At 43.3% G+C, this 20,885-nt stretch overlaps 1 protein-coding gene across 2 annotated transcripts in view; it reads left to right on the top strand.

The window, feature by feature from the left end:
* Window positions 1-20,885, top strand: part of satb2 (SATB homeobox 2) — a 60,972-nt gene that overhangs the window by 26,874 nt on the left and 13,213 nt on the right. For both annotated transcript variants that reach the window (XM_072397556.1, XM_072397557.1), the window contains exons 4-12: window positions 1,704-1,830; window positions 6,175-6,298; window positions 6,735-6,837; window positions 8,447-8,497; window positions 8,933-9,522; window positions 10,562-10,774; window positions 10,883-10,969; window positions 11,611-11,763; window positions 17,889-18,083. In XM_072397556.1, coding sequence (XP_072253657.1) covers window positions 1,704-1,830; window positions 6,175-6,298; window positions 6,735-6,837; window positions 8,447-8,497; window positions 8,933-9,522; window positions 10,562-10,774; window positions 10,883-10,969; window positions 11,611-11,763; window positions 17,889-18,083 — 1,643 coding nt within the window. The remainder of the gene's footprint in view (window positions 1-1,703; window positions 1,831-6,174; window positions 6,299-6,734; window positions 6,838-8,446; window positions 8,498-8,932; window positions 9,523-10,561; window positions 10,775-10,882; window positions 10,970-11,610; window positions 11,764-17,888; window positions 18,084-20,885) is intronic.

Genomic DNA, 20,885 nt, shown 5'->3' on the forward strand with positions numbered 1-20,885 from the left:
ATAAAAAGCAGGATTTAGAATTTAAACAAAAGAAGGAAATAAAAACAATAGATAAAATCAGAAAAAATTATATATATGAAAGATAAAATCAGGAGTTAAAATCAGATTCCGTTTTGAAACTCAAGCTTATTCAAAAGCAGCTGAAAATAGATGTTTCTTCAACCTGGACTTAAATCCTGAGAGTTTCAGCTGATCTGAGGCTTTCTGGGAGTTTGTTCCAGACATGTGGAGCATAGAAGCTGAATGCAGCTTCTCCAGGTCTGGTTCTGACTCTGGGAACTGATAAAGAACCGGATCCAGATGACCTGAGGGGTCTGGGAGGTTCATAGTGGGTCAGGAGGTCACTGATGTATTTTGGACCATTCAGAGCTTTATGGACCAGCATCAGAACTTTAAAGTCTATCCTCTGATGGACCAGCATCAGAACTTTAAAGTCTATCCTCTGATGGACCGGCATCAGAACTTTAAAGTCTATCCTCTGATGGACCAGCATCAGAACCTTAAAGTCTATCCTCTGATGGACCGGCAGCCGGTGGAAAGACTTATAAAGATATAACAGGCGTGTTTAATTCTCTGAGATCTCATGCACCCTGTGAGAAAACAGGAAGAAAAGTTTCATAAATAAAAATAACTAACATAACTAACAGGAACAAGCCTTTCAGTCGCTGTTTTAAGATGCATAAATACTTCCTTCGGCTGACATCTCTCACGAGGATGGAAGTCAAACAGCCCGGTCGGTCTTTGAATCGCACACAACTGCTTTTATTCCTTGAAACTGATTGATTGCACAGCCGATTCAGAAGGATAACTGCTGGTGATTTAAGATGTTTCTGTCGCAGCATGGGAACGATGCGCCGCAGCGTGTTTTCAAACCAAAACGTCTGCTTTATTCGCAGTAATGAAACCCATTTGGTGACGTTGCAGCACAGCAGCACAGATGATCCGGCTTGCTTAATACTTCACATGTAACATCTGCAGCATTCTGGAAAATGATTTAAAACCCTTTATAACGTCATAAATAAATACACATATATGTAGTTTTTATTTCACTGGGATGAGATCTTCGGCATGTTTTTATTTAGTCATGTTTTATGTTGAAAATGTCGTGACGTTGGTCAAATATTTAAACAAATGCAAAGTGACTTGAGCCAAGATGGCCTTGTAGCATCACCCTCCGGCGTTCATTTATTCTGCTTTCGGGATTTTACATTAAATATTGATGAAGAATGCAATCTTCCTGCCTTTCTATAGCATAGAAAACATCTGAAAACCCTTTAATATGTTTTTTAAAGGACTCAAATCAGCTTGTTGTTGAAGGGCCACACTGATGGAAGCTCCTTCCCAAAAGGTTTAAAATTAAACCATTTATACTGTAACATTAAATGCATTAATGCTATAGACTCAGAGGAGTTTTATATCCTTTCAGACAGTCATTATCCTTTTAATCGCCTGCTCTGCTGCTAGTTAAAGCACTTAAAGATTAAGTAAACCCACCTGAACTACCTCCAGCACTCAGTTTAAATATGCAATGCTGAAATACATCTTAAATTACGCCGTAAATTGGCTCATTATCAATGCCTTAAAGCACATGGAGGAACATTTTTCCTTTGCTTTTATCTCAGGGCGGGTGTTAAAGGGTTATTAACCAGTAGCCTCTTCAGTGAACCAGCTTTGAAGAAGAAATGTTTTCTGTGTCTGTGCAGGAATCATCAAGGTGGGCAGGTGGAACCCTCTGCCCATCCACTTCCTGACCGACGCTCCCGAGGCGACCGTCGCCGACATGCTGATGGAGGTCTACCACATGGTGACTCTGCGCATCCAGCTGCAAAGGTCAGCTTCATTTCTTTCTGAAGCACTGGACACAGATGCAGGGTAGAACCAAACCAGGTTTTATTTATGGAATGATAAAGCAATAGATTATAAACTCCTAACTCACTCTTCTCGGTACCTATGGAGTGAGGCTATAAAACTTATCAAAAGAAAACTCTCTCCACGCCAGGAGGAAAAAACTAAAGGTTATATAAATCTTACAAATAAACTTATCCCTCTCCGAACCGTCGGAGGCTCTATAGAAATTTAACAAAACCAATAAACAAAAGAGGCTCCTTCTAATGGAGTTTCTATGAAAGTTATCGCTAGAAATTAAAGACACTCCTCTACCGGAGAAACTACTGAAAATACGAACATAAAGAAAACTTAACGTCGCTAAATTTATGAAAAAAATCGCTCTCAAGGAGGAAATCATTAACAAACAAGATCTTTGGTTTACGTTGGCGTGGATCACTGTGGAGGCCAGAGGAAGAAAACTCGAGAGACAATTCAACACACTGGCAACGAGACAAAGGGAGACGCATAAATACACCTGAGGAACAGGTGGAAACACTTTGGGAATCAGGGAAGATGATGAGACACGGGAGGAAGGGCAAGTTATCTGAAACCAGAGGAGTTGTTAATTTCAAAATAAAACAGGAAGTGACACCACAATATACAAAAACTTAAGAGCTTCTTTGAGAGCTGACACTTTCTAAGTGATGGCGAGTTAAAGCCTGAGTGTGTTGGTGTTTAAAAAAGGTTACTCTGCAGATCTGCAGGGCGTTTATCTCTTAACCATCTCTGTCGGGGCCTGCTGGGAGCTCCTGACTCCAGAGAAAAAGTGACGTCATCCTGATGGATGAGATAAACTCTGCCTGGGGGGGTTACTTTTGTTATTGTTTTGGCACATTCCCGCCCGCTTTGTTGATGTTTTTCATTCGCATCCATCCGGCGGAGATGTGCCCTGAGCTCAGATGCCTTACCTCTGGGGGGAATTTGATAAAAGCCGGAAGTCTTTTATTAATCTGGGGATACTGGAGCTGTTCATTTAGGCTGAGACTCACTTTCATGCTGAATATCGGATGAGAAGATTGACACCAATGCTGTATAAATGGAATAAACATCTGCTTTTACAGGTTGCAAGAGCCAAAAATGTTATTGTGTTTAAATGGAGCCTGATAACACTTTTAAGCACTCACCTGAGGCTATATAGTGTAGTTTACTGCTAAACCAGCTACTAATCTGGCCAATGAGGAATAGGCGACGACTCATTCAACCTGGGAGGTAACTCGAGGTGTAATTCAATTCAATTCAATTCAATTCAATTCAATTCAATTCAATTCAATTCAATTCAATTCAATTCAATTTTATTTATAAAGCGCCAGATTACAACAATTGTCATCTCAAGGCACTTAAGTAATAAAGTCCAATTCAAGCCAATTGGAATTCAATTCATTGTAATCATAATCCAATTAATTCATATGGAGCCAATTAAAAATTAGTATCCTAGCTAAGGAAACCAACAGATTGCACCGAAACTTGTCTTCAGTCCAATCTCCCGTCCTGAGCCTGAGGGACTGTGGAAAGGAACAACTCCCTTTAACAGGAAGAAACCTCTGGCAGAACCAGAACCAGGAAGAAACCTCTGGCAGAACCAGAACCAGGAAGAAACCTCTGGCAGAACCAGACTCAGAAAGAAACGTCTGGCAGAACCAGACTCAGGAAGAAACCTCTGGCAGAACCAGAACCAGGAAGAAACCTCTGGCAGAACCAGACTCAGAAAGAAACGTCTGGCAGAACCAGACTCAGGAAGAAACCTCTGGCAGAACCAGAACCAGGAAGAAACCTCTGGCAGAACCAGACTCAGAAAGAAACGTCTGGCAGAACCAGACTCAGGAAGAAACCTCTGGCAGAACCAGACTCAGGAAGAAACCTCTGGCAGAACCAGAACCAGGAAGGGTGTCCATCCGCCTGGACCAGCTGGGGTTTGAGAAGACAGAAAAGAGGGAAAAGAGGGGGGAAAAACACCATAACACCATTCAAAGGATACCTGCTGGAACAGGGAAACACAAGTTAATAACCACAATAATGTCACATGGACATAAAATCATTTGAGAAATTAAACAGAGAGAAAAAGAGAGCAAAGTGAGGAAAGGTGTGACAGATGAGGTCCCCCAGCAGGCTGGGCCTATAGCAGCAGAACTATGGGATGTTTCAGGCTCACCTGAGCCATCCCTAACTATAAGCTTTATCAGAAAGGAATGCAGCTATTCACAGGATCAGCTGTTGTCCTGCTGGATATTAGCATGCTGAGAATTTATACTCAGTTATCCGCTGCTTTGGTTGCTACCAAGCTGAAGCTAGCCCTGATTAGCTGCTGTTTCAGGTGTTTCAGGTAAGCCACCACCTGCTTTGGTCTGGCTGCTAAAGGTCATCATCATTCTTCTTCTGGCCTCCACATGTCGGTCCAGTTACCAGCCAGCACCGGTCAGTGTAATGAGTGAACCGAACATTTCCACGGTGGAAGTGGAGTTCTGCAGCCACAGATTCAAATCTTCAGCGTTTTATATGCAACAAACCAGAGAAATCAGTTGCTGAGTCTCTTCTGCTGGTTTTCTCCTCTGTTTTTCGACCGTTTCTCCTGTTTTTGTGTGTCTCTGTGAGCATAAACCGTGAGAAGCTCCTTCTCCATGTTTGTTTTCTCATTTGGGATGCAAACAAAGCAGAGATTTCACGGGAAAGTTTTCTTTTTCCCGCTCCACAGACGAGTAAATCACGTTATTGTAGAAGAAAGCTTCCAAATCAGTAATGATCTGTTGAAACAGAGCTCTCTTTGTGTTCTGAAATGTCCTTATTTAAAAGTTCATGCTTTGTCTCTATTGTTGGGATGCTTTTGAACAGTATTAAGGTTAAACTCCTCCTAAGGCTTGAGGTGGACAGATAAGTAGTGGCACGAATATAGTTGAAATGATTTATCAAACGTGCAAAAACTAATCTAAACCCAGAATCTGAGGCAGAAACAGAGTTTTTTATCAGTTCTCAGCAGCTTTAAAGTGAATATCTGCTCTGAGCTCCTTTATTCTCCAACACAGCCTGAACCCTCTGAGACAAGCTTTCTGTCATTTCTTTAAGGAGTCTTCAGGAATAGTTCTCCAGGCTTCTTGAAGGACATCCCAAAGCTCTTCTTTGGATGTGGGCTGCCTTTTGTTCCGTTCTCTGTCAGATGATCCCACACTGCTTCAATAATGTTGAGGTCCGGGCTCTGGGGAGGATTCATCCCTCCATAAGACCTGTTGCCACTGATTTTCAGTCCACTTCTTGTGTCATTTGGCACAGCTCAGCCTTTTCTCCCTGTTTCCCTTCCTTAAGAACGGCTTCTTGACAGCCACCCTTCCATGGAGACCATTTCTGATGAGGCTTGGGCCAACAGTAGATGGATCAGCTGAAGGTCCAGATGCATCTCTCAGGTCCTGTCAGGTCACAGCTGGATTTTTTCCTCTTTCTTAAGGACATCACTTTCAGATCCTGTTCATCTGCTGCAGATAGTTTTTTAGGCCTGACACTTCTTCTTTTGTCCTCCACTTGTCCAGTTTCCTCAAATGTTTTAAGGACACACTGCACACCATGCTGAGATATGCCAAGTTTTCAGCTAATAGCTCTTTGGGAATCACCTTGTTGCTGCAGAAATCCTATTTTCTGTCTGTCAAACTGTGTTTTCTTTGCTGTTTTTCATAGATGCAGCTGAAGAAATGGGAACAAATGATGTGTCTTTGTGACAGGCTGCTGGTAACAAAGAGCCTAAAGATCCAGTTTAAAACGGCTTCTTTACAGAGTTGTGTCCGTTGTCTCATTCCCTGAGTTAGGAGCCTTTTTTCTGCCTGGATGATTCATAGGTCAGTATTAGGTGGCTTAACTAACAAAAAAAACAAACTCATTACTCAGAAAATGGCGTGGTAGAAGGACTGGACTGAAAATGAGGGAAAGAAAACTTTGAAATACCTTCAGAAAGCCTGGAAAACTATTGCTCAAGACCACTTTAAAAGAATAGAAGAAAGTCTGGCTGCTTGGAAGGAAAATATAAAGAAATAAGGGCTGGATCGGGACTCTTTCACAGTACTGTACATCTCAAACATTTGAAGCCATGAAGGGATTGTAGTGATTAAAGAGCGGAGAGGTTTTATTTTAGGGTTTTAATCAATGCTCAGAGACAGCCTGTCAGTCACAGTGGAGTTATTATCCAAAAACATCCTCTGTAATGCTGCAAAACAAATGTGAAATGTTCTGTGTCTTCATCCGTTTATGTCTCATCTTATGGCATAAACATGAAGCCTTGACTGATGCCTGTGTGTTGACTCGCTGTAGCTTTTCAAAGCTGGAGGATCTGCCCTGCGAGCAGTGGAACCACGCGACTGTCAGGAACGCGCTCAAAGAGCTGCTGAAGGAAATGAACCAGAGCACTCTGGCCAAAGAGTGTCCGCTGTCCCAGGTAAGAGCCGCTCGCACACCAGCTCACAGCAGGGCCTTTATTCTGGAACAAACCGCCTTCAGCACATTATCTGATTGTTTCTGAGTCACTGAGAAACTCAGAAACAATCCAACATACCTTGTTGTGCTTGTTGCAACGTTTTAATTTGCACGGACCCATTTATACGAAGCAGCTGCACGGAGCCTTCGATGCTGCTCTCAAAACGAGTGCGACGTGTTTGCATGTCGTGTTTAAATGGATCTCTGGTGGGGGTGTTGATCGCTGCATCAATTACAAGCATATGTGTGTGGCTGGAGATTCCCTCTCTGCTCGTCTCTCCAGGGTGGCTTCCAGTCATGATTAATGTGTGCATGTGTGTGCGTTTACATGCAATGTGGTCCAAGCATTTCATATTATGTGGCTTATTACTTATCTTTGTCCTCTCCTTCTCTCTCAGAGCATGATTTCCTCCATAGTGAATAGTTCCTACTATGCCAACGTCTCCACTGCCAAATGTCAAGAGTTTGGTCGCTGGTACAAGAAGTATAAGAAAATCAAAGGTGAGGCCAGCAGATGGTGTTTTAAAATGCTCCAAGTTGCCCAGTGACACGCTAAGACTCCGGTCCTGGAGGGCCGCTGTCCTGCAGGTTTTAGACGTTTCCCTGCTTCAACGCAGCTGAATCAGATCAATGCATCTTTAGCAGGCTGCTGCAGAACTTAACAACCTTTCAAAGAGCTCAATTTCATCTGAATCAGGTGTGTTGAAGCATCTAAAACCTGCAGGACAGCGGCCCTCGAGGACCAGAGTTTGACATCCCTGCTCTAAGATGCTGTAAACTCTGCAGAAACAACACATAAATCTTGGTTATGTTACTTTAGGTCTCAGATATGAGTCAAATGAAATGAAATAAAGATGTAAAATTGAACTCTTTCAAAGTGTTTAAGCTAGATTTTAGTTGGTTGGTCTCCAGGGATGCAGCCCTGCTCTCCTCTGATGGACAGCTTCAGTGTAAATAGGCAGAACGAGAGAATTTATCGATTTTTCATCCTGCATCTTCTCTTCTGACAAAATCTGGGACCAACCTGACCCACAGTCCAACTCTGGGGACACAAAGTGTTGTTCAGCTGTTGACTCATCCACGGCTTCTTCGAAAAATCTCTTTCTCTGCAACCTGCACACTGAAAATGATGAGCAAGGCAGTAAGCCGGGTTTGTTCCAGGCCGGTGTGACAAGGCAACATACAGAACAAATATTTAATGTCCCAAAGGCAGCAGAGTTGCCCTAAAGGTGCAACGTTTGACTTTTCCTCTTGTTTTATACCCTCAAAAACACTGCAATTCATTCATGATTGACGGACAAATGAACATCACATCAGCTTCATTTGTGTTTTTAAGACAAAACTCTTCGATTTAAATGGATAAAATCTGCAAATTGGGTTGATTCAGATAACGTCACTAAAGCCTGAGAACACTTTGGCAGTTTTCCAAAGAAAAAACATTGTTTTCTAACATTTTAAGAGCCTTAAAAATGGGTTTATTCTTACAGTTTTCGAGGCTTGACACTCTGGTGTGAGACAGTGTAAGTGAATTTATTTAAAGGGTCCGACACGGATGTTCTTGCATGTTAACCAACATTTCTTTGTCTCCATCCACAACTTTGCATTTATTTGAGTTATTTTACAAAATATGCAAATATAGAGGCTTCTTCCTATTACCAAGACCTGAATGAACAGCTTTAAATGAGTCTTTGATCCTATTTCAGTTCGCCGTGTGCTTAAAGATATTTGAACAGCCTGCAGCTGCACACAGTTAAAATAGCTAATTACACCAGTGGCTAAATCTGCTCAGTTTTAAGCTTATATCTGCATTTGGGCTGCTTAAAAACATTTGAAGTGACCCATGAAGTCCCTGTTTATCTGGTTGGAGGTTTTAAACCCAGTGTGGGTGGACAGTGATGATGCTCTGCCCTAAAGGTCGCCACACCTGACGGGCGCCGCTGTTTTCTTCCACCATCATAAGATTAAAAGGTCTTTTCTGAGCGGGAGATCATGGATCTTAACGGACCTTAACGTCCATTCATTGGCTGCTCTACTCATGTGACGTGACCTGCATCGGCTTGTTTCTGCCTTTTCCTGCCCTCACTGCCTCTGTGTGTGTTTTTCTGACCAGGTGATTACCTGGAGAAGATGTGGTCTGGACGAGACACAGCGGACATTAAAAGTAAGGGCTGTGATGACTCAGCTGGCCTGTGTGTCAGTGACCGTTTGTTTGAACTCTTCTCTCTAAATTAGGCTCCGAGTCGCTGGATACGATTAACACAAAACATTTATTTATTGCAAGAAAGAGACGAGTCGGCACAACCTGTCAGGAAGCTGCTCAGAGTTGTCTGACTAACTAAATGATATTATAGCTATTTATATTGTTTATGTTTGCTGGCCACACAATGTTATGGGAAAGGGACGTTCAAAGTTATGGGAAAAGACATTACTAACCATTTAATGTTATGGGAAGACGAGTTCAGACAGTCAAAAACACTACATAGTATTATGAGAACCTAAAGACAGGAGGAGCCCCCCCCCCCATCACAGAAACTCTTATTCTTGCAGCTTTTCTCATAGTATAACTATATAATTTTCTAACATCTTGTTTCTTCAGTTGAGAGGGACAACATGGCCGACTTCTGCGTGCTGGGACAGCGGCCTCCTCCTCACCTGGCCGGTCTGGCTCAGCTCAGTCACCTGAGCGGCGGCAGTCCGCTCCTCAAAGCTGGATCCGGAGATCCGCAGACGCCCTCTCAGCCGCAGCAGCAGCCTCCTCCTCCACAGCAGCCTTCGCCTCATGGTCCTCTGCACCACAGCCCTCCTCTGCGCACGGGGCAGGTGCCTCCTCCTCCCCCCCCGCCCCCGCCAGGCGCCCTGCAGCCCCTGCTGGGGCCAGGTGGGCTGCTCTCCCCTCAGCTCTCCCCGCAGATGGTTCGCCAGCAGCTCGCCATGGCCCACCTCATCAACCAGCAACTCGCCGTGAGCCGCCTGCTGGCCCACCAGCACCCACAAGCCCTCAACCAGCAGTTCCTGAACCACCCGCCCATCCCCCGGGTTTCATCCAAAGGAGGGGTCGACCATCCCGGGACCAACCCGTCGGCTGCTGAAGTCTCCTCTGAAATCTACCAGCAGGTCCGAGACGAGCTGAAGAGGGCCAGCGTGTCCCAGGCCGTGTTCGCCCGCGTCGCCTTCAACCGCACACAGGTAAGACCTCACAGGTGGGGAATCAGGGGTAAGAGGAGGCCGGCAGGACAGGAAGTGACAGATTAAATCCCTCAGCGCTCCACGTAAAACTGCTGCATCTCACGCCCCTGATCGACTCATTTTCCACACTTCCTGCTCTTGTGTCCACCCTCCTTGTGGTATTTTCAGTGGAATTAGCATAAGCGTGGCGGGGTTGCTTGCTGGGTCATTGAATCTCCTCCCCCGCCCTCGCAGCAGCACAAACACCTGAAGCATTCAGGCTGTGCTAAGCTGGTAACTGCACGCCCCATTAGATCCATGCAATGGGAGGTGGCTCGTAGTCCTCCTGGTCCAGAGGCCAGGTGTGTTTCTGCCACTTTTGTTTGTCTCTCTTAGCAGAGCTATATATATATATATATATTCCTGACATCATCTAAGCAGTTTGCAAATACTGCGAAGTGTCTCCTTTTGCTTTTGTTGAAAAGCAGCCAGACCACAGAAGCTGATCCAGTTTGTCAAACATTTCATGTCACGGCTTCTTAAATATGAGGATTACCTACTTTTCCCTGCAGTGTCTTTAACCCTTCGTTCCTGAACACGTACAGAAAGCCAAACTGAGTGAGAGAGCGCTGAAAAACAGAAAGTTATGAGTTATAATCAGCAGAGATTTTACTAAAACTGGAAAAAGTCTTTTTTTCTTTACTTCTGCCCACTCAAAAATGTAAAAGATGGAGAAAAATTATAGCCTCAAAACAAAAATCCACCAACATTGATGCTTTTGAATCCCTTATAGAAGCTGTTTTCTGAAGATATAGCAACTGTTTTATTGCTCAGAGGTCTTTTCAGTGAATGCAGCACGCCTTAAATGCTTAAATGGCATTTTAAAATACAACAATACATAACAAGAGTGCAAACCAAAAGGAAACTGGATCAAGTCCCAGCAGTTTCAGGCTGTGATTGGATGGGGATGAGGACTGAAAACATGTTTCAGTCGATGTTTAGTGTGAAGGAGACGCTGTGAGGCAGAAACCGACGGCGGAGATGTGTTTGTGTTGGTCAGGGTTTGCTCTCAGAGATCCTGAGGAAGGAGGAGGACCCTCGCACCGCCTCACAGTCTCTGCTGGTGAATCTGAAGGCCATGCAGAACTTCCTCAACCTGCCCGAGACCGAGAGAGACCGCGTCTACCAGGAGGAGCGAGAGCGCACCATGAACCCGTCGGTGGGCCTCCCCGCCTCCAACTCCTCCAACCCCGGCGCCGCTCGCCTCTCACAGGTTGGCAGTCACACCCTGAACCTTTCTGAGGGGCCGCTTCGGTTCAGCTGTGGAGTTTTGATCTGAAATCCCTGTGATGAATGTGTTTGATTGTGTGTGTGTGCATAGAAAGTGTGGGAGAGGAGCCTGGATGACCAGATAACCCCTGATACCTGGGCCTCCATCTGGAAGAACAAGACTAAGATCTCTAACTCTGTGAGTTATCTGCAATCTTTAACCTCCTTTACAGACTCATGAACGACGTCTTCCAACTTAAAACAGCTTCAAAGCCTTTGTTCGAGCTCACTGTAAACATTAAAACAGCATTTGGAAATTTCCCTCCATGTGCACATAACAATTCAGCAGCGTCACTGATAAGAAACTCCCTCTGATGTCAGGGCGAATGCCCATTCATGGCTGTGGGGGAATCTGTTCTTATTATGGCTATGTAAAATTATCTCAGCATCGTTTACACTGAGGGAATGTGAGCGAGCCGGTCCCTGCATGTCTCCTGGATCACTTCAAACACTGTGTATACAAGCTCTCTGAGAGCCAATACGTGTTCGTTCAAACAGAAACAACAAAAAGACAAAAGAGGAGGACTTAATGACTTCGATCTGTAAACAAAAGTCATGTGGAGACGTGCGCCGCAGATGTCTGCTCTCAGAGCGGCTCGGCCGATCATCAGCCGATAACCTTCCCTCGCATGTATTCACTTAGAGGAGAAATCTGCGATAATCTCTGAGTAAAAGTCATTATTCCTTCTTTTTAAGCTTATCTGATCATTTTGTTCCCTTTAAAATATTTAGGCAGACAAGCCTCTTACTGTGATTGTGTGTTGATCCTTTTCGCCCCAGCCGAAGCCGCCCGGCCCGGCCCCCGACCTCCCTCTGAAGCTGGAGTCCTTGGTGAACATCACCTCCGGCATCTACGATGAGATTCAGCAAGAGATGAAGAGGGCCAAGGTGTCCCAAGCGCTGTTCGCCAAGGTGGCCGCCAACAAGAGCCAGGTGAGCGGATCACTGAGGGGACAAAGGGGGCCACAGGGTGTGAATGAGCTGGTTCCAAGACAAGAAAACCCAAAGTTTTACTCTCTAAAAAGGGCCTAAAACTATAGGTTGGATTTAAAAAGACTCGGGTACTGATAAAATGATGCTTTGCAGCACTTAATTTGAAGACATATGGATCACTGAGGGGACAAAGGGGGCCACAGGGTGTGAATGAGCTGGTTCCAAGACAAGAAAACCCGAGGTTTTACTCTCTAAAAAGGGCTTAAAACTATAGGTTGGATTTAAAAAGATAAAATGATGCTTTGCAGCACTTAATTTGAAGACATATGGATCACTGAGGGGACAAAGGGGGGCACAGGGTGTGAATGAGCTGGTTCCAAGACAAGAAAACCCAAAGTTTTACTCTCTAAAAAGGGCCTAAAACTATAGGTTGGATTTAAAAAGATAAAATGATGCTTTGCAGCACTTCATTTGAAGACATACGGATCACTGAGGGGACAAAGGGGGCCACAAGGTGTGAATGAGCTGGTTCCAAGACAAGAAAACCCGAAGTTTTACTCTCTAAAAAGGGCTTAAAACTATAGGTTGGATTTAAAAAGATAAAATGATGCTTTGCAGCACTTAATTTGAAGACATATGGATCACTGAGGGGACAAAGGGGGCCACAGGGTCTGAATGAGCTGGTTCCAAGACAAGAAAACCCGAGGTTTTACTCTCTAAAAAGGGCTTAAAACTATAGGTTGGATTTAAAAAGATAAAATGATGCTTTGCAGCACTTCATTTGAAGACATACGGATCACTGAGGAGACAAAGGGGGGCACAGGGTGTGAATGAGCTGCTTCCAAGACAAGAAAACCCGAGGTTTTACTCTCTAAAAAGGGCCTAAAACTATAGGTTGGATTTAAAAAGACTCGGGTACTGATAAAATGATGCTTTGCAGCACTTAATTTGAAGACATATGGATCACTGAGGGGACAAAGGGGGCCACAGGGTGTGAATGAGCTGGTTCCAAGACAAGAAAACCCGAGGTTTTACTCTCTAAAAAGGGCTTAAAACTATAGGTTGGATTTAAAAAGATAAAATGATGCTTTGCAGCACTTAATTTGAAGACATATGGATCACTGAGGGGACAAAGGGGGGCACAGGGTGTGAATGAGCTGGTTCCAAGACAAGAAAACCCAAAGTTTTACTCTCTAAAAAGGGCCTAAAACTATAGGTTGGATTTAAAAAGATAAAATGATGCTTTGCAGCACTTAATTTGAAGACATACGGATCACTGAGGGGACAAAGGGGGCCACAAGGTGTGAATGAGCTGGTTCCAAGACAAGAAAACCCGAAGTTTTACTCTCTAAAAAGGGCTTAAAACTATAGGTTGGATTTAAAAAGATAAAATGATGCTTTGCAGCACTTCATTTGAAGACATACGGATCACTGAGGGGACAAAGGGGGCCACAAGGTGTGAATGAGCTGGTTCCAAGACAAGAAAACCCGAAGTTTTACTCTCTAAAAAGGGCTTAAAACTATAGGTTGGATTTAAAAAGATAAAATGATGCTTTGCAGCACTTAATTTGAAGACATATGGATCACTGAGGGGACAAAGGGGGCCACAGGGTCTGAATGAGCTGGTTCCAAGACAAGAAAACCCGAGGTTTTACTCTCTAAAAAGGGCTTAAAACTATAGGTTGGATTTAAAAAGATAAAATGATGCTTTGCAGCACTTCATTTGAAGACATACGGATCACTGAGGGGACAAAGGGGGCCACAAGGTGTGAATGAGCTGGTTCCAAGACAAGAAAACCCAAGGTTTTACTCTCTAAAAAGGGCTTAAAACTATAGGTTGGATTTAAAAAGATAAAATGATGCTTTGCAGCACTTCATTTGAAGACATATGGATCACTGAGGGGACAAAGGGGGCCACAGGGTGTGAATGAGCTGGTTCCAAGACAAGAAAACCCGAAGTTTTACTCTCTAAAAAGGGCTTAAAACTATAGGTTGGATTTAAAAAGATAAAATGATGCTTTGCAGCACTTCATTTGAAGACGTGGCTGTTTTCCTCCGGCCTGTGAAGCTGTTCAGCCGTTCAGATTGTGTTGGAGTATCAGATGTAGAGATGTCTGCCTTGTCTTGATTATAATTAAACTGTATGGAATATGGTTTGTGACGTTCAAAGTGCAACAAAACCTACATGAAAAACCCATTTCTGTCCAGAAAATCGATAATCTCTCAAACTAAAACCACATTGCTGCTCTGAGGGAAGCAATATATGTATATATCTTACATATCTTTGCTGCTTTGAGGCCCAGGAGCGCCGTCCAGCTTCTTTATACTCAAGGCCGACATCTTTGTGGTGGATATCTCCCAAAAAAAAACGTCAGTTTACTCCAAAACAATCAGAGGAAAAGTGCAGCAGCAGATCCAAAAAGATGTGACAATGTCTGCATGCAATCAAGTCTAAATCTCGTGATCCAATATTTTATTGACAACATAGGAAACGTATTAAATGTTGAACGTGAAACATTTGACCAATTCATGGAAAATATGAGCTCATCTCGAATCTGATGGCAGCAACGCGTCTCCGAAAAGCTGGAATAGCAAGAGAAGCCTAAAGGAACATGTTGCAGTTAATCAGGTTAATTAGCAACAAGTTAGCAACATGACAGGGTATAAAAAGAGCACCTTAGAGAGGCAGAGTCTCTCTAAACAGGAAGAGAAGCCTAAAGGAACATGTTGCAGTTAATTAGCAACAAATCAGCAACATGACAGGGTATAAAAAGAGCACCATAGAGAGGCAGAGTCTCTCTAAACAGTAAGAGGTGCCTAAAGGAACATGTTGCAGTTAATCAGGTTAATTAGCAACAAGTCAGTGACATGACAGGGTATAAAAAGAGCACCTTAGAGAGGCAGAGTCTCTCTAAACAGGAAGAGATGCCTAAAGGAACATGTTGCAGTTAATCAGGTTAATTAGCAACAAGTTAGCAACATGACAGGGTATAAAAAGAGCACCTTAGAGAGGCAGAGTCTCTCTAAACAGGAAGAGAAGCCTAAAGGAACATGTTGCAGTTAATCAGGTTAATTAGCAACATGACAGGGTATAAAAAGAGCACCTTAGAGAGGCAGAGTCTCTCTAAACAGTAAGAGGTGCCTAAAGGAACATGTTGCAGTTAATCAGGTTAATTAGCAACAAGTCAGCGACATGACAGGGTATAAAAAGAGCACCTTAGAGAGGCAGAATCTCTCTAAACAGGAAGAGAAGCCTAAAGGAACATGTTGCAGTTAATCAGGTTAATTAGCAACATGACAGGGTATAAAAAGAGCACCTTAGAGAGGCAGAGTCTCTCTAAACAGTAAGAGGTGCCTAAAGGAACATGTTGCAGTTAATCAGGTTATTTAGCAACAAGTTAGCAACATGACAGGGTATAAAAAGAGCACCTTAGAGAGGTAGAGTCTCTCTAAACAGGAAGAGGTGCCTAAAGGAACATGTTGCAGTTAATCAGGTTATTTAGCAACAAGTCAGCAACATGACAGGGTATAAAAAGAGCACCTTAGAGAGGCAGAGTCTCTCTAAACAGGAAGAGGTGCCTAAAGGAACATGTTGCAGGTAATCAGGTTAATTAGCAACATGACAGGGTATAAAAAGAGCACCTTAGAGAGGCAGAGTCTCTCTAAACAGTAAGAGGTGCCTAAAGGAACATGTTGCAGTTAATCAGGTTAATTAGCAACATGACAGGGTATAAAAAGAGCACCTTAGAGAGGCAGAGTCTCTCTAAACAGGAAGAGGTGCCTAAAGGAACATGTTGCAGTTAATCAGGTTAATTAGCAACAAGTCAGCAACATGACAGGGTATAAAAAGAGCACCTTAGAGAGGCAGAGTCTCTCTAAACAGGAAGAGGTGCCTAAAGGAACATGTTGCAGTTAATCAGGTTAATTAGCAACAAGTCAGCAACATGACAGGGTATAAAAAGAGCACCTTAGAGAGGCAGAGTCTCTCTAAACAGGAAGAGGTGCCTAAAGGAACATGTTGCAGTTAATCAGGTTAATTAGCAACAAGTCAGCGACATGACAGGGTATAAAAAGAGCACCTTAAAGATGTAGAGTCTCTCTAAACAGGAAGAGAAGCCTAAAGGAACATGTTGCAGTTAATCAGGTTAATTAGCAACAAGTCAGTGACATGACAGGGTATAAAAAGAGCACCTTAAAGAGGCAGAGTCTCTCTAAACAGGAAGAGAAGCCTAAAGGAACATGTTGCAGTTAATCAGGTTAATTAGCAACATGACAGCGACATGACAGGGTATAAAAAGAGCACCTTAGAGAGGCAGAGTCTCTCTAAACAGGAAGAGAAGCCTAAAGGAACATGTTGCAGTTAATCAGGTTAATTAGCAACATGACAGGGTATAAAAAGAGCACCTTAGAGAGGCAGAGTCTCTCTAAACAGGAAGAGGTGCCTAAAGGAACATGTTGCAGTTAATCAGGCTAATCGGGTTATTTTATATTTTATTATTTTACTATTATTATTTATTTATATAATTTATTAAGAGTCCCAACTTTAGCGGAATAAAGGTTGTATGTTGATTTGGGTGAATTTTCCCTTTAATTTACATCACTAAGATGCATTAGTGATGTGAAACACTGCATATTGTGGCTGAATCTCTTCATGTGCATCGCTGCAGATGTGCACATTCTCAGTGAGGCACTCTGTTAAAACCTGTGGATAACTTAGATATGTAAATAGATCATGTGCCTCGGTTTATTAGCAGAGTTTTTTTTAAATATTCCTTTAGTATTCCTTCGTTTGCTCCCAACACTGAGATGATGAACTGATTAATTGTGACATCCTTTAAATATTAAAGCTTGAAAAGATATTTCCTCCATGATCCACCGGTTTAAGGAGACTTTACTGACCGGGATGCACCGTTTGATCAGCTGCTTATAGGATGTTTAGCTTAACTGGCTCACATTGCGATTAACAAAGAGCCAAAACTGGCAACATTTAGCACCAGTAAGAGCAAAACGGGTCATCTGCATATGTTAAACAGTCCCCTCAGGCTTTATTTAGGATTGTTTCTTGGTAGCTCAAACTTAAAAGAGGGAAAAAGGCCCAAAAAACTCAGATATTTAAATATTCCTTTAGTATTCCTTCGTTTGCTCTCAAACATAGTGCAACAGTCCCAACACTGAGATGATGAACTGATTAATTGTGACATCCTTTAAATATTAAAGCTTGAAAAGATATTTCCTCCATGATCCACCGGTTTAAGGAGACGTTACTGACCGGGATGCACCGTTTGATCAGCTGCTTATTGGATGTTTAGCTTAACTGGCTCACATTGCGATTAACAAAGAGCCAAAACTGGCAACATTTAGCACCAGTAAGAGCAAAACGGGTCATCTGCACATGTTAAACAGTCCCTTCAGGCTTTATTTAGGATTGTTTCTTGGTAGCTCAACCTTAAAAGAGGGAAAAAGCCCCAAAAAACTCAGAAAATGCCAGAAATCTGTGATTGTGACTGACCAAAAGCTCATGCAGAATTCGCAGGGATTGGTTGAATTAGTCGATTACAGTCTGGTGACGTCTGCAGGTCACTCACATGAACCTTTAACCTGCAGCTAAATCTCTTCATTCAAGGAAACACGGCACAGCAGCATGTGGCTGAGAGAGCTAGCATGTGGAGATGCGTGCATACAGTATGCACACAGTTTCTGTGTGTGGTTCACCAGGCTTGGGGGGGGGTTCTGGAGGTGGCAGAGGGTCACGGCTCAGTGCACCCATCTGCTGCAGCTGGCCACAAGGACGGAGAGCGCGGAGGAGAGGGATGATCAGGTTATTAGCAGCGCGAGCTGCTGGCGGAGGCTGGTTGAACACAACAGCTGGTGTCACAAACCGAAGCAGTCTAGCAGATATAATTAAATCTTCTCCATCTTTCCCTCCCCTCACCTTCCTCATCAAACATTCTGCAACTTTTCAGCTGAATTCAAAGCTGCTTTCCTTCCTTTGTTGCTGCTCTTGGCCCGGTGTCAGGAAGCGAGGTGTTTGTTTCAGAGGCTCCACATCTGGGGAAGGACCAACTGAATCCACTTCCTGTAAAATCTATGCTGTAGTCTCACATCTGAGCTCTTCTTCTCTGCAGGGTTGGCTGTGCGAGCTGCTTCGGTGGAAGGAGAACCCCAGCCCGGAGAACCGCACTCTGTGGGACAACCTGTGCACCATCCGGAGGTTCCTGACGCTGCCGCAGGCCGACAGAGACCTGGCGTACGAGGAGGAGTCCCGCCACCACCACAGCGAGAGGCTGCACACCGTCCTCCACCTGCCGCAGGACACGCAGGTAAGTTAGCAGCTGCTGGTCTTTCTGCTCACTTCTCTTTAAACTGGAAGTGTAAAACTTCAGCATCCACTGAACGTGTCAACCCTCACAGGCTCTCATTATTATGCACTCGCATTTATTCCCTCAGAGTACGGCGGTGCCGTTTGATCTCGTTGTGTGTGCACATGTGTTTGTGTCCCTGCATGCCCCTCTGGAACAAAGAGTAAACAGTGCTGCTGGGTGGTGTGGCATCGGAGGAAATGCCCCATTAGTTTCTGAGGAGGGTGGGGGGCGGGTGAGGAGGATCAATGTAGGACACAGGGTGAAGTGTCGGCCTCTTTCAGATCTCTAACCCTCCCACTGACACTGTCTTTGTCCTTTTGTGCCAAAGTCTCTCTAATATTCTACCAAATATCAGGGGCAAACGGTTTAATTAAGAATGCAAAAATATGACTTTATTAGACTTTGTTAGAACTAATGAACTAAATCTGTGCCGTTGGAATAGAAGGCTAAAAGATAAAGAAGAAGAAATAATGACAGAACAGTGCTTTTTCTGCTCTTTAGAGCAAATATTTGGGTCTAAAGTTACAACCAACATAAATACTCAAACTTTAAGAGCAGAATGAACTATCTTTAATCTCCAGCTACAACCTCTCACCATGCTGCATTCACTGTACTTTTGAAGTAGGAAGTTGCAACTCTTTAGCTTAATTACTAACAACAAAATCAGCATATATGGGCCGTTAATGCTCTACAAGTACTTTGTTTAATGTATTATTTTCCAGCCAGGAAATCCAACTTCTTGTTGGGGTTTTATTTCTAATCTGTTCCCAGTCTGCAGCTTAAAACTAAGAGTTCCCGTTGTCATTGAATGCAGCATCAATAACTGAAGAGGAGAAGAAAAAAATCTGTTAGAAGACAAATAAGAGGAAACGTAAACTGAAAAATAGAGTTATGAGCACAACCGAGTACTTTAAAGTATTCTTTATATATTTGTTCAATTACTTCCGGCTCTTAGCCAATCAGGTTTGAGCACGAGTTCATCACTTAATTTATCACTAACCTCACTTAGTTCATCAGAATATGTTTCTGAACAAATCTGAGGTGAGAAATAAGCACCGTCGTTGCCCAAATCTTCACTCGAGTTTTGCAGGACCTGAATTAAAAGTTTGTTTCGACTTTTGGACACATTTCTTGACCCAAGTAGGATTTCCACACGTCAGAACCCCCTAAAACCAGCTGCTGTGAGCAGAAGTGCAACGATTTGGCTGATAAGAGAAGAATTTCACTGTCTTTCTGTAGCATCTTTATTTGTCTCAGACCCCTGGAGTCTCTATCAACTTGTAAAAAGGGCAGAATACGTCTCCATTAAAGATAAAAAGCAGAATCAGCTTCTTTATATGTCCTTATTAGTTACTATTATGATATAAACCTGATATTTGTTTAATACTTCACAGACATCTTATGCATTAGAGACATTTATTGGCAGCTAAAAGAGGAACTTATTAATAAAAAATCCCCTTTTCTGTATTTTACGCTGTTCATAGAGCAGAATGAGCTAAAAAATAACCTGCTGCTGTACAGTTTGAGCCATTTCTGTTACAAATGATGATAAATCCCCTTTTCTGAGTCATTTGGCTCTGATTTTACAGTTTGGTTTTACACATAAATCTCCATTAATGTCACCAGATGTGTCGAGAAATAGAAGCAGCTGGATTTTTACATTTTTCTATATTTGTGCCTTTATTAGAAAGTGTGATAAGAAACAGGAAGAGAAAGCGCCGCCACAACATCAGTCGAACTGTACTTTGCTTGTTTTTATGTTAGTTTCTATGTTATCTGAGGCTGAGGTTTGTTTCTGACAGTTTTTAATCAATCAGGTGGGAAAATAATCAGTGATTTGATTAAATAATCATAACCTGCTGGCTGATATCTATTGATAATGAAAATAATGACCTCCAGCCCCATATAACAGTTTGATTTATTCATATTTAGATCATTTCATGCTTCAACTACTGAGAAATAAAGAGTAAAAATAAGACATTTACAGTCTCACTGCTAAATTATTTTAGCTATATTTTAGAGAAGAATCAAAGATTCTGTCCTTCACTGTAAACATTTGCTGACTTTTTCAACATTGTTGATCGCTGTAATTAATATGTAGCAGACTTTAATTAGGTGCTGCTGTTTGGAAACTCACTGTCCGTTAATCTGAGCAGAAACCAGAGATGTAAAGCTGACAGATTTTCATTTGTCTCAAGTGGAGCAGCTTAAAGTGTTTCAGGATCTTGTTCATGAGGGATTTTGGGATGGACTTGGACAGATGAGCCGGAAGGAGAAGCTTTCAGGTTCCTTCTCCATCTTTGTTCCAACCTGTGGTCACAGATCTGGGTTCTGACCCAAAGAATGAGGTCGTGGGTTCCTTCAGAGGGGCTGGGCTCAGCCTTAGAGGTAGGGGGAGGAGCTCCACCATCCAGGGGGAGGAGCTCCACCATCCGGGGAGGAGCTCCACCATCTGAGGGAGGAGCTCCACCATCTGAGGGAGGAGCTCCACCATCTGAGGGAGGAGCTCCACCATCTGGGGGGAGGAGCTCCACCATATGGGGAAGGAGTTTAATCATATGGGGTGGAGCTCCACCATCTGGGAGGAGCTCGGAGTAGAGCCGCTGCTCCTCCACATAGAAAGGAGTCAGCTGAGGTGGTTCATCTGGTTCTGGTGCCTCCTGGTTGCCTCCCTTTGGAGGTTTTTCAGGCAGGTCCAACTGGGAGGAGGCGCCGGGTCAGACCCTGAACTCTCCAGAGGGATTATATATCCCATCTGGG

The sequence above is a fragment of the Leuresthes tenuis genome, unplaced genomic scaffold, assembly GCF_036924035.1.
Source record: "Leuresthes tenuis unplaced genomic scaffold, fLeuTen1.0.hap1 SCAF_12, whole genome shotgun sequence".
In the NCBI taxonomy this organism is placed as follows: domain Eukaryota; kingdom Metazoa; phylum Chordata; class Actinopteri; order Atheriniformes; family Atherinopsidae; genus Leuresthes; species Leuresthes tenuis.